The sequence below is a fragment of the Engraulis encrasicolus genome, chromosome 19 (genome assembly GCF_034702125.1).
Source record: "Engraulis encrasicolus isolate BLACKSEA-1 chromosome 19, IST_EnEncr_1.0, whole genome shotgun sequence".
Classification (NCBI taxonomy): Eukaryota; Metazoa; Chordata; class Actinopteri; order Clupeiformes; family Engraulidae; genus Engraulis; species Engraulis encrasicolus.
In genome coordinates this window covers 34,851,051-34,865,981 of record NC_085875.1, presented here as the reverse complement: position 1 = coordinate 34,865,981, position 14,931 = coordinate 34,851,051, and the positions used below count along the sequence as shown (strand labels likewise).

General features: G+C 41.6%; 1 protein-coding gene across 1 annotated transcript; it reads right to left on the bottom strand.

The window, feature by feature from the left end:
• Positions 1-2,069: 2,069 nt before the first annotated feature.
• Positions 2,070-14,646, bottom strand: LOC134435322 (uncharacterized). The gene is made up of 9 exons (XM_063184213.1): positions 14,526-14,646; positions 14,165-14,258; positions 14,020-14,073; positions 12,232-12,277; positions 11,987-12,117; positions 11,036-11,150; positions 10,440-10,562; positions 9,677-9,814; positions 2,070-3,575 (listed from the first exon to the last, which is right to left on the bottom strand). The coding sequence occupies exons 1-9, from the start codon at positions 14,632-14,634 to the stop codon at positions 3,435-3,437; spliced, it is 951 nt and encodes a 316-aa protein (XP_063040283.1). The 5' UTR covers positions 14,635-14,646; the 3' UTR covers positions 2,070-3,434.
• Between the last annotated feature and the right edge of the window lie 285 nt (positions 14,647-14,931).

Sequence of the window (14,931 nt, the reverse complement as noted above, 5' to 3'; positions counted from 1 at the left end):
ACTTCACCGCTCTATTGTCAGGCAACTGGTCAATGGGAAGTGAAGAAGCAAGCACCCTGGTGATGAGAGGGTCAGAGGTGATATCATTAAACCACCTCATTATAACTCCTCTTTCATGTCGCCCATACACCACTTCCCTTTATAGCATATTTACAGCTCTTCGCTTATCAGGGGCCTCCTGGTCTTCTGTAGCTACAAAAAGAACATAGTCCACTTCATTTTTGTCATGAAAAAAATATTTGAATGTTGAGTGTCAAAATTACAAAATGCAGGCAATTTAATTGATGTGTAGTCTGAATGTTTTTGCATTCATTGCACTTATAGGCCTACTTTATATTACGGCAATGTTTTGCAGCAATGTTGTGGGAAAACTTAAGCTTTATGCTGCTTGGAAGATCCATATTTACAGTGACTTTGGCGAGAATAACTAAAATAAGGCAAATGTAGTTTAATGCCTTACATTTTCATACAGTAATATTGCAATGTAAAGGACTACTTTGAACATGTAGGCCTAATCAGTAATCCATTACAGTGTTTGGGTAACTCGCTCAAAACTGGGCCAACACACTGCAAATGTAATAAAATGAAGTAAATGTGCGGTGTGTTTTTGCATTCACTGCAATTATTGGCCTACTATTACAACAGTATTTTGCAGCAAAACTGCAGCCAAACTGAACGTTATTAATGATGTTGGGTCTACAGTCCCTGTCTCCTCCTACATCTTACTCATGAAAGGAGCTACATGTACGAGGAAGTGTGTCTCAGTAATACACAAATCACTTCAATTTGTGTATTGCTGGTCACATGATTAATACAAATCCTGCTTCTCTCTGCACACAGACAGACCACACACAAAATATGGAAAGTCCAGCTAGCACAGATGTCCAGCTGTCCATGTGACCCGAGAACCCATAGAGGGCAATAACATAACGTACAGACCCACCAGGCAAACACACATGGCCAGATGGACTCCATTCATTTACAATGATTTTTTTTTTCCCGTCTGTACTCCATTTCCCCTGATTAAGCAGCAGACTATCCCCTGAACAGAAAGGGTGCTAATAGGGGAATCACTCAGTCATTAATTATTCTCCCTGAGGCCATGGGCAGGGCTGGACTGGGGGGAGAAAAAGGACCTGGGCACTTTTGCCTTAAAGGGGCCCCTCATAATTAGTGACGCAGAACTGACTCACCTGTGCGCCCTGCACCCTCATGGGCCCCTATTTTCAGAAATGTAAAGAAAAACGTTTTTTTCTGAAAATAGGGCCCCACAAGGGTGCAGGGCCCACTGGGAAATGCCCACTATTCCAGATGGCCAGTCCAGCCCTGGGCATGACTACCTCACACATTACTACTGCCCACAATACCACACTGCCTAACACATACATCACCACACCGTCTCTCAGAGCTGAAATTACCGTACGGTGGTGGGGAAATAGACCAGACACACACCAGTGATTGATTGATGCTCCCTGTACCTAAATTTAACCCATTTTAGTGTAAGCTCATTTTGGGAAAGGGTGCCCTCTGCCCATTAAATCCTAAATATCTCAGCCTCCGAAGCACATAAAAACATGAAACAAGTTGGATTTAAAAGCTAGGGCCCTCATTTAATTTAGAATGTGTTCATTTAGCTCTAACATGCTCAATTTTTTAATAAGAAAACCACAAATCTCAAGAGCCTGTATGCAGCGTATATGGGGTAAAATGGGTTAAAGGTAGAATGGAACATAGTCAAAGATCTTTAAGATCTACTTTAAACACAGCGAAGACTCAAGGCTGAGGGGTCAACTCTAAAACAACATTATAGAAAAGGAACAGTGATCAATGATTTAGGATAAGTGCACAATTGTAATTTTCTGAGTTGTCTGCAATGTTTTAGAGCCCCCTTCACTGTTTTGTTTTTTCAATGGTTGCTGTTGTCTCTGTTATTTGCCTAATTTGGATTTTGTCTCTAACTGGCTTTAGAATGGTCGTCTATAGGCATGTCCATATCTGTTCTTAAAATCACCCTAAACATTTATTTTCGAAGTGTGCATCTCAGTAGTTAGGGGTGTTTGCTGACATTCCCTAACAAGTTCAAACGCAAAATCAGTCATCTGTCATGTTTTATTTGACATTTTGTGAATGAAAGAAAAAAACACATGAAATGCTACATAAAACACAACAGCCATGTCACATGACAAAAAATGTTATGGAATACCAGAGAATACCCCTAAACACTTGATGAGCTCCACATTCATCCAGAGCAAATGGAATATACAGTATTCATATGCATCTGTATGAGGTGTCAATGTTGTACAGTAGTATTGTCTGATGCAAATGCTGAATCCTAAAGATTAACCTAGACTCTAGAGTTTTCAGTTCTTTGAAATGTATTCCAACATGTGTGCACTTGGAAACACTTTGCACGTGGGAAGGTAAAGGAAGCCAATGATTAACAGAACAGCATGAGTCTCAGACTTAAGCAGCTAATTTACCATCCAAGGGATGTTGTCAGGTCTGTCTGAACGTGCTAAAGGGCACTCAAGAATTCTTGGAAAAGAAAAAGAATGATTCTCCTCTCTTCCAGTTGCAGTATTATTTGTCCTAACCTACCCTCACAATAGAGGATCCCATGTTTCAACGTGTGTAAGCTACTCTTTTTTTCCAGGTTGTTGGTGCGTCTCCGACGTAGTCAATAGCCTACCATCAGGGTTTCCCCCAGTACGTGATTGCTAAGGATGGCCACCTTGACCAGACACACCTACCACCTTGACTAGGTCCCCTGAAAAGATAAAAAAAATCACGTTGTGAATGTAATTTCTAAAGTTGCTTAACCAAAAAAATATACTTTTGACGCCCCACCACCTTGACTAACAAAAATTCTGCGGGAAACACTGACCATGTAGTTAATAGATCACACTCAGTTTCTTCTGAATTCATTCTGAATTGGTAAGCAGAGAAAGGGCACTGATAGACCTAGACAACCAGTTGACTGATCTCACCAAGTTGTGAAAGGAAAGTATGAAGACAAGGGCCTCAAAGAATATGGTGAATTTTTTTCTTTTATACTGACAACAACACCATGCCGTAGATCAGTGTTTATGTCCGTTTTTGATTAAAAATGTACCACCTTTGACAACACAATGTTCTAGTGAGCAAATGTCTTTCTTAACATACTAAAAGAAAATAACTTTGGACAAACAGTAGGCCTATCATGACATTTCCACCTGACAGAGACTCTATTTGGCTTTCATTACATTTCATTTAGCATGTTTATGCACTTATCCAAAGTGACTTACAAATGAGGACATACTGAGTGGCATACAATACTTGGGGAAATACAGAGTGAACAATATAAGCATTTTAGCGCATAGGAGCAAGGTTTAGTGCATAAGAGCAGTTTTTTAGTTGTATAAAGAAGGAAGACGGTTGCAGAAGGCTTTCAAACTTCATCCTTTTGTGGCTTCTGAGTGAGTTGTTGATCTGATGGCAAGCAGTATGTGTTCTACCCCAGGCCTGTCCAAGGGGCTGGTGCAGCTATGTGAGTAGAGCACCTTACCGGCGTCATCTAACAAGACATCCCCACCCAGCTGAAAGAAATCACAAAGAAAATACGAAACATTGCTACGTTGTAAAATAAACTCCTCAAATTATGACAGCAACGCCAGAACATTGCAATAATCTAGCTGTTTACATGTACGTATGCATATAGGGATAGTTTTGAAAACGCACTGTTTGTGGCCTCTCGTTTACACATAAATGGATTTTTATTTCAAAACTGTTGGAGTTTTATTTTTATCCACATGTCGTGTTTATATGTAGGTCTACATAGATTTTTTTAAAAAATCCGTATTTAAAAATATATGCATACATGTAATAAGAACCAAAGCCTGTCTGGAAGTTCAAAATGGGAGATTATACAGAAAATCAGATGCTGTGTCTCAAATCGTGCACTTGAGTTAGCGCACTGGCATTGAATGCATAGTGCACACACAGTGCACTGAGGTCTGCGTAGTGCCAAGAGAAAGTTTGAATCACTAACGTTGTGCCCTTACTGGAAGTGACAGACTAGCAAATCATTCATTTGCCAAAATATTGGTTGGCTACTGTTTATACTACACAGTTGGGCTGGGCGGTTTTGGAAAAAATGTGCATTACGGTTTTCTTGATGAAAATTGATATCACGGTTTTCTGCACGGTTTTTTGATAAGCGGCGATTTCCCCCCAAATCTTAATCTTTCGGACGAAAAAAACTGAAATTAAATTTAAAAATGAGATAAAATCACAAATGTGAATTAATCTCCATTTCTATTTTATCACTTTTTATATAATTTATAGTTTATATTTCCCTACCCAACACTTTAAGTTCCCTTTCAAGGAAAAAGGGTTAATAAATGATTATAAGCAGTTGTTTTTGCCTTTTTTTCCAAGACAGCCAAAAACTGCTCATTTCTCGTTCGACAAAAAAACGTCTCTCATCAAAAAGAGAACCTTGTGTAGGTGAAATCGATATCACGGTTTTGTAACAGTATATAGCCCAGCTCTACTTCACAGCTTCTCATGCCTGTATTTACATTTCCTTCACCCCAAATGGTAACTACTGTATCTCACTTAGAATAGCATACTTGGCCAGCATGAAGAGATTGGTGATTCATCAACTATAAAACAGAAATAAGAGACTTGACAAAACTCTTTCTGTTGGAGTAATTATACATAAGTTATCCCTTTGACTAACTCTTGGCATATGTGTGTGCGTATATTCTGAATGTGTCATTGTTGTTCCTCTGTGCCTGCAGGCCAGAGAGAGAGAGAGAGAGAGAGAGAGAGAGCAGGAATGTTCTTCAACTCCGCTCTCTGATTAGGCGAGGAGAAAAGGACAAGGTCACATTCAGTCTGTTTCAACTAAATAACAAGATATTCTGCTAAGAAATATGCTACTGTGTAAACTGGTATTCTGCTAAGAAATATGCTACTGTGTAAACTGGTTTCAACTGGTTTAGCTAATTACCCCTCCCCTTAGACCAATTGAAACCGAAATTGTAACTAGGGCTTTCCTTCAATAAAATGTAGAGTAGAGTAGAGTAGAGTAGAGTATCGTTTATTGATCCCAGAGGGAAATTAAGGTGCCAAGTAGCATACACACATAAATAAAGACATTACCCACAAGACATAATACACATATTTACACATAAAATAATCATATATAGCTTACTGTTGCATACATTTTGCCAAGGCATCTCTCTCTAACACACACACACACACACACACACACAAACACACACACACACACACACACACACACACACACACACACACACACACACACACACACACACACCAAATATAAAGTGTAAAAGTCCACAGTGTTAACATGTGCCTTAGCCAAGTGGCACATAGAAGCCAAGACAAAGTGTTCATAAAGTGTCCAGGAGTGTCCATAGTCTCTCTGCCTAGTACAATGTCCATAGTATTCCTTAGAAAGAGGATGGGGGGTGGGTGTCGCCCCCTGTGTCACTACACACACACTCTCTCTCTCACACACACACACACACACACACACACACACACACCAAAAATAAAGTGTACATAGTGTCACCTGTGCTGGGTGGCCAAGACAAAGTTACCATCAAAGTGTCCAGGAGTATCAGTAGTCCAAGGGGTCACACACACACACACACACACACACACACACACACACACACACACACACACACACACACACACACACACACACACACACACACACACACACACACACACACACACACACACACAGCTGTGCATTCCAATGAAAGAGGAGTCATAGGGTAAAGAGTCCAGGTAGATAAAGTGTGCAGGAGAGGGATCTGTTATGCAGTCCAGTCCCCTATGACGATCTCTCTTTGTGTGTCCTTCTGTGCAATGTTGAATAGCTGGATGGCCCTGGGTACAAAGGACTTTCGCAGCCTGTCTGTCTTGCAGGAGATGGCGCGCAGTCTGTGGCTGAACAGGCTTCTCTGGTTGTCGAAGACTGGGTACAGGGGGTGCTTGTAGTTGTCCAGGATAGAGTCTAATCTGCTAAGTGTCCTCTTGTCAGCTGTGGTTGTGAGGGCGTCCAGTTCTGTGCCTACCACAGACCCTGCTTTCCTCACCAGCCTGTCAAGCCGTCCAGCATCTCTCTTCCTAATGCTGCCACCCCAGCATGCCACAGCATAGGAGAGCACACTGGCCATGGCAGACTGGTAGAACATCTGCAGGAGTCTGTTGCACACATTGAAAGATCTCAGCTTTCTCAGAAAGTAGAGTCTGCTCTGTCCTTTCTTGTACAGTGCGTGTGAGTTAGCAGACCAGTCCAGTTTAGAGTCCAGGTGAACACCCAGGTACTTGTATGTGGAGACTGTCTCCACAGTCTCCCCCTCAATGGAGACAGGCACCAGGGGTGGGGTGGTTCGCCTGAAGTCGATCACCATTTCTTTGGTTTTGGTGGTGTTCAGCCGCAACTGGTTGGTTCTGCACCATTTGACAAAGTTCTCCACCAGTCCCCTGTACTCCCCCTCCTGCCCATCTTTGATGCATCCAACAATGGCTGTGTCATCCGAGAACTTTTGCATGTGGCAGGTCTTCGTGTTGTAGTTGAAGTCAGTGGTGTACAGGGTGAACAGCACGGGGGAAAGCACCATGTAAGGATCAAGGAGGCTGTTTTCAGAGTGAGTTGGACATTGTGATCTGAAAGCAGTCTCCTATTCACCCTCCTTGCAAGTTGTTTGAAATTTAAAAAAAAAAAAAAAAAAAAAAAAGAAAAAAGAAAAAAAAAACACCCTATCTTATTTGTTGTAACGATGTGAGCAGTAAGATGCTTTGTGGTGCCAGATTGTTAATTGTGTGTAGTGTTTGGTGGTAGGTGTTCCCATACTTTGTGTTCCACTCCCTATTTTTGAAAGTACTGACATTATTGGCAGGAGTTGGGCTAGGCCCCTAAATCACCATGACCTCATGACAGAAGGACAGTGAGGACTGCATGCCAATATGTTTTAGTTCTGTTACAGAGGGATTTATGCAGACCTAACTACTATGTGAAGCCAGCCAATACTATGATTAAAGTAATTTTGTACTGCATGCTTAATGTTATGCTTCTCTGCCTATTATGTCCATCTGTGCATAGAGTATTTTCAGGGCTACATTGGATGCAGTAACCATGTGGTCAATACCATATTTTTTCAGTCTGCGTTTATCGCCTATTCAGTAATGGACTGTACTCTAAACGTGAGCCACAATAGTCAGATATGACCAGAGTCGGTTTCATGTTATACTTTTGGGATTAAGTAATTTTCTTTTTCATAATTTTGCTGTGCTCTTGATAATTGTTGTTCTCCCGGAATGTAGTGCTATCTATTTTATTTTGAGTATAGATTATGAGACAATGGTCGGTCTGTCTTGGGTTTTGTTTTGTCACCACTAACAAAACGTTTTTATGTTTCTTTTCTATTATAATGCTCTCTACTCTGTTACAGCTGCGCACCTCCTCCACACTACTGTCTGTGTGTGGATGAGTTGACTGAGAGCTTCTTTCTTTAAGCAAATGTTTGAAGAAGCCTGCCTTGATATATGTACCTATGAAATGGAGGGTGTGGGGAGATGTTTGGCAGAATTTTCATTTTTGGTTTATTCATTTTTGATTTTTTCTTTTTCAGAGTTTGATGCAGACAGGTATTTTGTGTGGACAATTACTGTGCTCAAAAGTCTGTTCGGGAAATTACTTCAGTTTTATTGAGTCATGTGGATGGCACATATCTCAAACAGGAGAGATAGTTTAGGATTAATCAGTGCATCAAACAAATATGTGTATAGGGCACATGTTAAATGAAACCTTGTTCTGAAACTTCACCCCTAACCTAACCTGAAACATTCATTTACAACAATGCTGATTTGGCTAATACATTGACTATGATAAATGTCTATGTGTAGAGTACTTTTCTCTGTTCTTGTTCATCTCGACAGGAAAAAGTCCTGCCAAAATCAAGGCTAAGGCCAGTGATTGGATGTTCATCAAAGTGCTGTCAGACGCACGTTAAGACTGTCCAAACCAAGTGCTGAGCCCACTGTCGTGAGGGTTACGATACATCTCTTGCACGGCGATCTGGGGAGACTTGGCGTGGACAGACCCTCCCAGTTGCTGTGGGTGGGGGTGGACCTGTCATCAAAAAGGGATTGAATGTTTACATTCCGTCCGTCTCAGTGCTGCTGGGGTGAACAAGGCGTTGCCCTCACCTTTACAGGTTTAACCTTCCCAAAGCCAATGGTGGAAGCAAGCTTGAGACTGTGTTTTTCCTTACAAACTGGAGACGAAAAAGGTGCTGGACATTTTCTATGGACATGGACTCTGTGAGTGGATACGGATCCCAGGATAATTGACACACACGGATGGTGAAGTGAATATTACCTGTACCTGCCAGGGGCGCTGCCAGAAATGTTGGGCCCCATGAAAGTTTCAAATTTTGGGCCCCCTTAAGGGCCCCTCTCAGTGCTTAGGCCCTTAGAATCTGTACTACTTTTCCCCCATAGCGGCCCACATGGTACCTGCACCTGTCATACATTGCTTATGTGTGTTTAAACTTCATTTCTTCAGTTATGTGTATATTCGAAACATAGGAATGATTTCTATTTCTTCCTAACTTTACGTGATTAGAATGACACCATAAAAGTTTTAACTGTGCTATACCCATTTAAAAATCTGTATTTTTGTGTGTTTATGGATAATGCCCTTATGAATGTATTATGGGTTTATGAATTTTGTTTGTTATGGAGTGGATTAATGCAGAGGTATCATGTTTGGCAACTGCGAGATAGTGCAAAGAGAATAAACAGGTGGGAAATGTTGGAGTAATTATACATAAGTTATCCCTTTGACTAACTCTTGGCATATGTGTGTGCGTATATTATGGATGTGTCATTTGTTTTTCCTCTGTGCCTGCAGGCCAGAGAGAGAGAGAGAGAGAGAGAGAGAGAGCAGGAATGTTCTTCAACTCCGCTCTCTGATTAGGCGAGGAGAAAAGGACAAGGTCACATTCAGTCTGTTTCAACTAAATAACAAGATATTCTGCTAAGAAATATGCTACTGTGTAAACTGGTATTCTGCTAAGAAATATGCTACTGTGTAAACTGGTTTCAACTGGTTTAGCTAATTACCCCTCCCCTTAGACCAATTGAAACCGAAATTGTAACTAGGGCTTTCCTTCAATAAAACGTAAGGATCAAGGAGGCTGCGTTCAGAGTGAGTTGGACATTGTGATCTGAAAGCAGTCTCCTATTCACCCTCCTTGCAAGTGTTGAAATTTAACTCAAAGTCTCTGTGTCTCTTTTGTACAGGTTTTTAGAGATAAATGTTGGTAGCTTAAACCTAACACTTTCACTGAACCGCATGTCATGTTCCTTCCATTACGTAAACAACATGGCGGCTGAGTGTGCACAGTGTAACGCACTGCATTTTTGACCGTAGCATCCAAGTATTTATAGTGCACTGAATTTTCAGTCTGTGCGCCCTACACTGTACGCACTGAAAAAGTGCCCGAGTTTACAGTTTACAGTGCCCGAAATGCACAAGTGCGCCATTTAAGACATGCTGAGACTGCGAACCAGTGGTTCTCAAACTTTTTTGAACGAACGCCCCCTTGACCTCTTCCTAAGCCTCTCAACAGACCAAATACAGACCCACCTGGAACATATCCTCCTGAATGGCTGGCAAGGGCCTCGGGAACTCATAGTTGTCCAGGATAAACTCTGAGTACCGAAGAATGTTGTTAAAACCCAAAACTTTAAAAAGAGACACTCCAAAGCCAAAGGCAGCATACACCTGATAAACAAACAAACAAACAAACAAACAAGCCTCATTTAACTTTGTAGTTTCAGCAGCCATATTACATACTGTATGTTATATGTTATTCATGTGTGACAGTGATAATACTCCAAAACCAAATGCACCTGAAAAGAGTAGATATACAGTATAGGAAAAGACATATGCTGTCTTGGCCAGGACTCCCTGGAAGGGGAGCGTACCTGTTCCCCAGGTCCTATGTGCCCTGCTCTTTGTATGGGACTGGGAAACTTAGGACCCTTTAAACATATTTAATGTAGGCTAAATGTAAATAAAAATCAATTATTCTGCTTTGTACTTTTACCACCCATATGTCACATAGTATACAGTATATGTCGTGTTATTCCCCTATGAACTTATATTGCTCTTTGTATGGAACTAGGACCCTTTTTCTTAGAAGTGGTTTTATACTTCAACTGGACCTTCCTGGTTAAATAAAGGTCAAACTAATACAAGAAGAAAAAAACACATTTAAAGTAAATGTGAATAAGAATGAGATGTTAGCCTTTGTGTTTACGTAACGTGCCTTTTGCATGTATTGGCCAACTGTACGGCCATTGTACTATGTACTAACTAATAGACTTGACTGCACATCTTGCCTTGCCTTCCTCTGTGGGTCCAGCAACATGTCATATGAGCAGCCGGTCTCCTCAAGCCAGTGATGCGCCCCCTCCTGGCAGCCAAATGATACTACCACTACTCGCACTGAGAGTTGATCCAAATCCCCCTATATACAGTACCAAGAGAAACATACTGAGTCTGCATATTGTAACCCAGCTTTGAAGACGAAAACACTGAGGGGGATGCATGCAGTTATTGTTGATGACAAAAAATATATACATGTATGTCGTACAAGAAACTATTTCTCATTTCTAAAAACTGTACAGTCATGTTTAGGCCTATGTGTTCTTTAAACAAATAAAATAACAATTGTAGGCACTATATTTTGTGGTGATTTCTGCATTCATGCTCGCCTTCCAGGAACGCTGGATATGGTGACATTGTTAATTGGTTTTGCATAATACTGAAAACAAACAATTTAGCTGCAAAAGCCTCTATGCAAAATATAGTGTGTGTGTGTGTGTGTGTGTGTGTGTGTGTGTGTGTGTGTGTGTGTGTGTGTGTGTGTGTGTGTGTGTGTGTGTGTGTGTGTGTGTGTGTGTGTGTGTGTGTGTGTGTGTGTGTGTGTTGTGTGTTTACCTGATGCGCCTGTACCTCCTTCAGATGTAGGCGACACAGTAGACAGGAGAACTGGCGTATTACAACCAGCAGGGTTTTAGTACCTCTCCCAAAGTACTTCCCCAAACTCACTGCCCTATAGGGTTATGACATGAACATGGTTAAGTGATAAACCTGGCCAAGTTGACCTACAGGAAGCGGTAAACCTGCTAAAGGATAGCCCACAGCTGTGAGTTAAGTTTAGAAAATAAGGCATCCCGGCTCTTCTATGAGATGATTTACCACTACTTTTACTGTTAATTCATTTAATTCAATTTGCTATTAGCTATTTCGCTATTATTATTAGTTATGAGGGGGGCCTCCTGACCTGCTATGCTTAAAGGGACAGTTTGGTCAATTTCAACATGCAGTTGTATTGCTCACGCTACCCTTGACTTGTCAGTACCTGGTGATGCCACATTTTTCGGCTCAGCCCTTTCCGAGATATGAGCAATTCTAATGGGGGCAGCGTTTGTTTACATTTTTAAAAAATGAAACATAGGCCAACTCCAAATATTTTCACAAAAGGTACTGCTGTTTGCTAGTTGTCTGCTGATGTTTTATAACCTTTTGGATGTTTTTGGGAATAAATAAAAATGTTTTTTTGAAATGTAAACAAAGAGCTGCCCCCATTACAATGACCAGGATCTCGGAAACGCCTGAAGAAGAAGAAAAAAAAATCTCAGGCACTGACAAGTCCAGGGTAGTGTGAGCATTACAACTGCATGTTGCAATTGACCAAACTGTCCCTTTAAGGCCTCCAAAACCTTAGCAGCGGCCCTGTGTTTACGCATTATCAAACAAGTAATGATGTTACAAAATTTGTCAGATTTACACAACGGTTCAGGTCAATAATTAAAACCGCTAGTTCAAGATGCAAATAGGCTTTGACTGTAACAGGTTATGCAGTTTAGTCAGTACATATTAACTCACTCTCCTGTACGGGCATCTGTGAAGGCTGTGTCTGCTGGCAGGGACCCATTAATGTTTATAGTCTGGCCTCCAGTGTCATCCTTTAACTGAAGTCGAAGATCCAGTCTTTCCAGGAACGCATCCCATTCAGTCTACAGAGGGCAAGTTGGTAAAGCAATTGAGTTGTTTCGTAAGCCATTTTTATGTTTTGTAATGAAAATGAATATTCAAAGTTTTTGGGGGGATGGTTGTTGTTGTCAACATACGCCAAGCTGTAAAAGGCTGTCCACTGCCTCCTGGACCTCGGCATGCCTGGAATAGAAAAGGATTATAGGCCTGCACGTGCACTGTGATGGCATGCTGGGCCTTGTGCTGACTTGATTTGTCTAAAAATTAACCCAATCTCCAGATCTCCAGGCGGCATGACTTAAAGAGCTGGCGATCATTGGCAGCACCTGGTTCAGGCCCTTCAAAAGGCCTCCGCTTCTTCCAGTCTATAGATGGGTTTTTGTTTGTTTGTTTATAAACACAGTGTTTTGAGGAGGGGCAAGACACTGGTCAAAGGCAACCACTTCCTCCAGTCTATAGATGTTTTTTTTCTGTTTATGAACACGGAATTGTGAGGAGGGGCAAGACACTGGCAGCCAACCACGTGAGCTAATTTTTTGACCGACAGCGGTTTCCAACAATCAGAAGTTGAGTTGTGCGCAGCTAGGTTCACGCAGCCAGGAGAAAACAAAAATTTAGAGCCCATGTAAAGGCCATTCTTACTTTCATTTGGCAGCCCAACACTACACACAGCGCATCTCACAGCAGCCAACACGCACACACTACTGACGACTGGCTTTGACCCACCAGATTGTGCGTGCTTTGTTAGTTTGTTTCTTTGTATTTTTAGTTAATAAACAGGCCTACTGTATCTGTTTTACTCTTAACTTCCAACCTCTCGCCTCCCTCTTTTGTTGTGACCTTTACTTAGGGTCATAACCTGCACACAGAGGGAGTTACACTATATTGCACTTAACCTGTTAAGACACAGCGTTATAAATGTACTGTTACCAGAATGGCAATGACCAAGTCATAGTGCATTACTAAAGGCCCTGTGTTATTTCATAGTATAGTACTATGGTAATTACCTTTTCAATGTCTAATAAAGCGTGCCACTGGAGGTACGCCGTGCATTAAGGGGCTATCTGTACACTTTTTAGTCTACTCTACACCAAGGGCTGGCAGTAAGCATAGCCAGGCAACGTGATCGCTTATGTGTCTCCCAACCTTTTTGGGTTTGCGTACCTCCAAAACCCCCTAACTCATTACATATCTCTGTATCTGTGCTCCATAGTTTTGTTATTATTGTTTCTCCTGTGTACCCCCTACAGTGTGCTCGCATACCTCCTAGTGGTACACGCATCTCTGGTTGGGAATCAATAGATTGTGGCACCAAATGTCTTGGCGATGCCACAGTCTCACACAAAAGTACCACAGAATTACCGGTAGAGTGTGAAGTTCATTCTAATGTGAAGTTAATAATGTTAAGTTATAAGTTAATAATGCGTTAATAATTCATGGGCACTGAATGTTTGTAGTTACTAGATCAGATGTACAACACTGTTTACAGATGCCAATTTCCAAATGCACCAAAAGACAAGGGGGTGCTCGTCTAGGCCTCTAGGGCAGTGTTTCCCAACCTTTTTTGTCTTGCGTACCCCCTAAGCCTTTTTGTTATACCATGAGTACCCCCTCACTCATGCTCTATATCCCAATGTGACTATGCTCCATACATTTTTTCATTTTTCCAAGTACCCCCTGCAGTGTGCTCGCGTACCCCTAGTGGTACACGTACCCCTGGTTGGGAAACACTGCTCTAGGGCACCAACCTGACAAGAACCGCTCCTGTCTACACCTACAGTAGGCCTCTTATCAGACATCACAGGCAGAGGTCACACTATTACAACCAATCCGTGCCATGTTATTGCAGGCTACTGGTCTACACATGCAGTGAGGTTCTCATTCTTAAATAATTGAAAGTCTTTAGGAATAACTAATAGTCATACCTGAATTTACTGCTCCAAAGGGCTTCGGCTTCCTTCCTTTTCTTCACACATAAACTGCAGGGCATTTAAAAGGGACTTCAGTGGGAGTTGCTGTGATGATGAAATTAATTTAATTTGCCCCTAATTGTAATTAATAATTGATTACCTTCTGTATAATTCAGCACCTGCCTCGATCAAACCCAGAAGTGATTTGGGTCTCTCGATACTGATTTTGTTCCTAATGAAATCCTGCAAGGCTCCTGAATAAATCAGGAGGACATTTCTCTCGGTTAGAAAAGACAGCAAGTTGGCCTGCGGGAATACTATGAGGAGCTATTTTGGTATAAGCTCTCCACTCCTGCGTATTTTTGCTTCTACCTGAATGAATACTCCACATTATTTGAGTACAATAGTGGGTTATGCAGTTATGTAGAGCTGAAATGCGACTATTATTATGACATTAGCAACGCAACAGTAACATATTATTTTTGAAAAAACAGGATAACATGTTTTATGTCCTACCGTACCAGATTCAACCTCTCCTTGCGCGATTTCTAACAAGCTTCTCCCGGTTAATACAAACTTCGTCAAGCTGTTTATGAGTGACACATGGGGTTCGTTGGTCTTTTCAGCCATGTTGCCGGCGCGCTTGTGTGCCGTTGTATCAAAGTCCCATCAAAGATATTTATAGCCATTGAGATAGGCAAGCAGTCGCCAGGGCCGGAATAAGATGGTATGGGGCCCCTAGGCTACAGGTTGCTGTAGGCCCCCTCAGAATGCAAATTCAACGTCATAAATCTCAGCCAAGATTTAGTATTTCCAAGATTTCAAACTCATCTTGTCACAATTCTGCAATTGGGCCCATTGTTTTTTTTCCTCACCTGCCAGGGGTCCCCTAGGCTGCAGCCATATCTAGCCTGTGTGTTAATCCAG

What these genes read in the sequence shown, in the direction of transcription:
- LOC134435322 (XM_063184213.1), bottom strand. Translation starts at nt 14,634, where the DNA reads ATGGCTGAAAAGACCAACGAACCCCATGTGTCACTCATAAACAGCTTG. An exon ending in GCAAGGAGAGGTTGAATCTG is followed by an intron (nt 14,259 to 14,525) that starts GTACGGTAGGAC and finishes TGATTTATTCAG; the next exon opens with GAGCCTTGCAGGATTTCATT. An exon ending in ACAGCCTTTTACAGCTTGGC is followed by an intron (nt 12,118 to 12,231) that starts GTATGTTGACAA and finishes TGCCCTCTGTAG; the next exon opens with ACTGAATGGGATGCGTTCCT.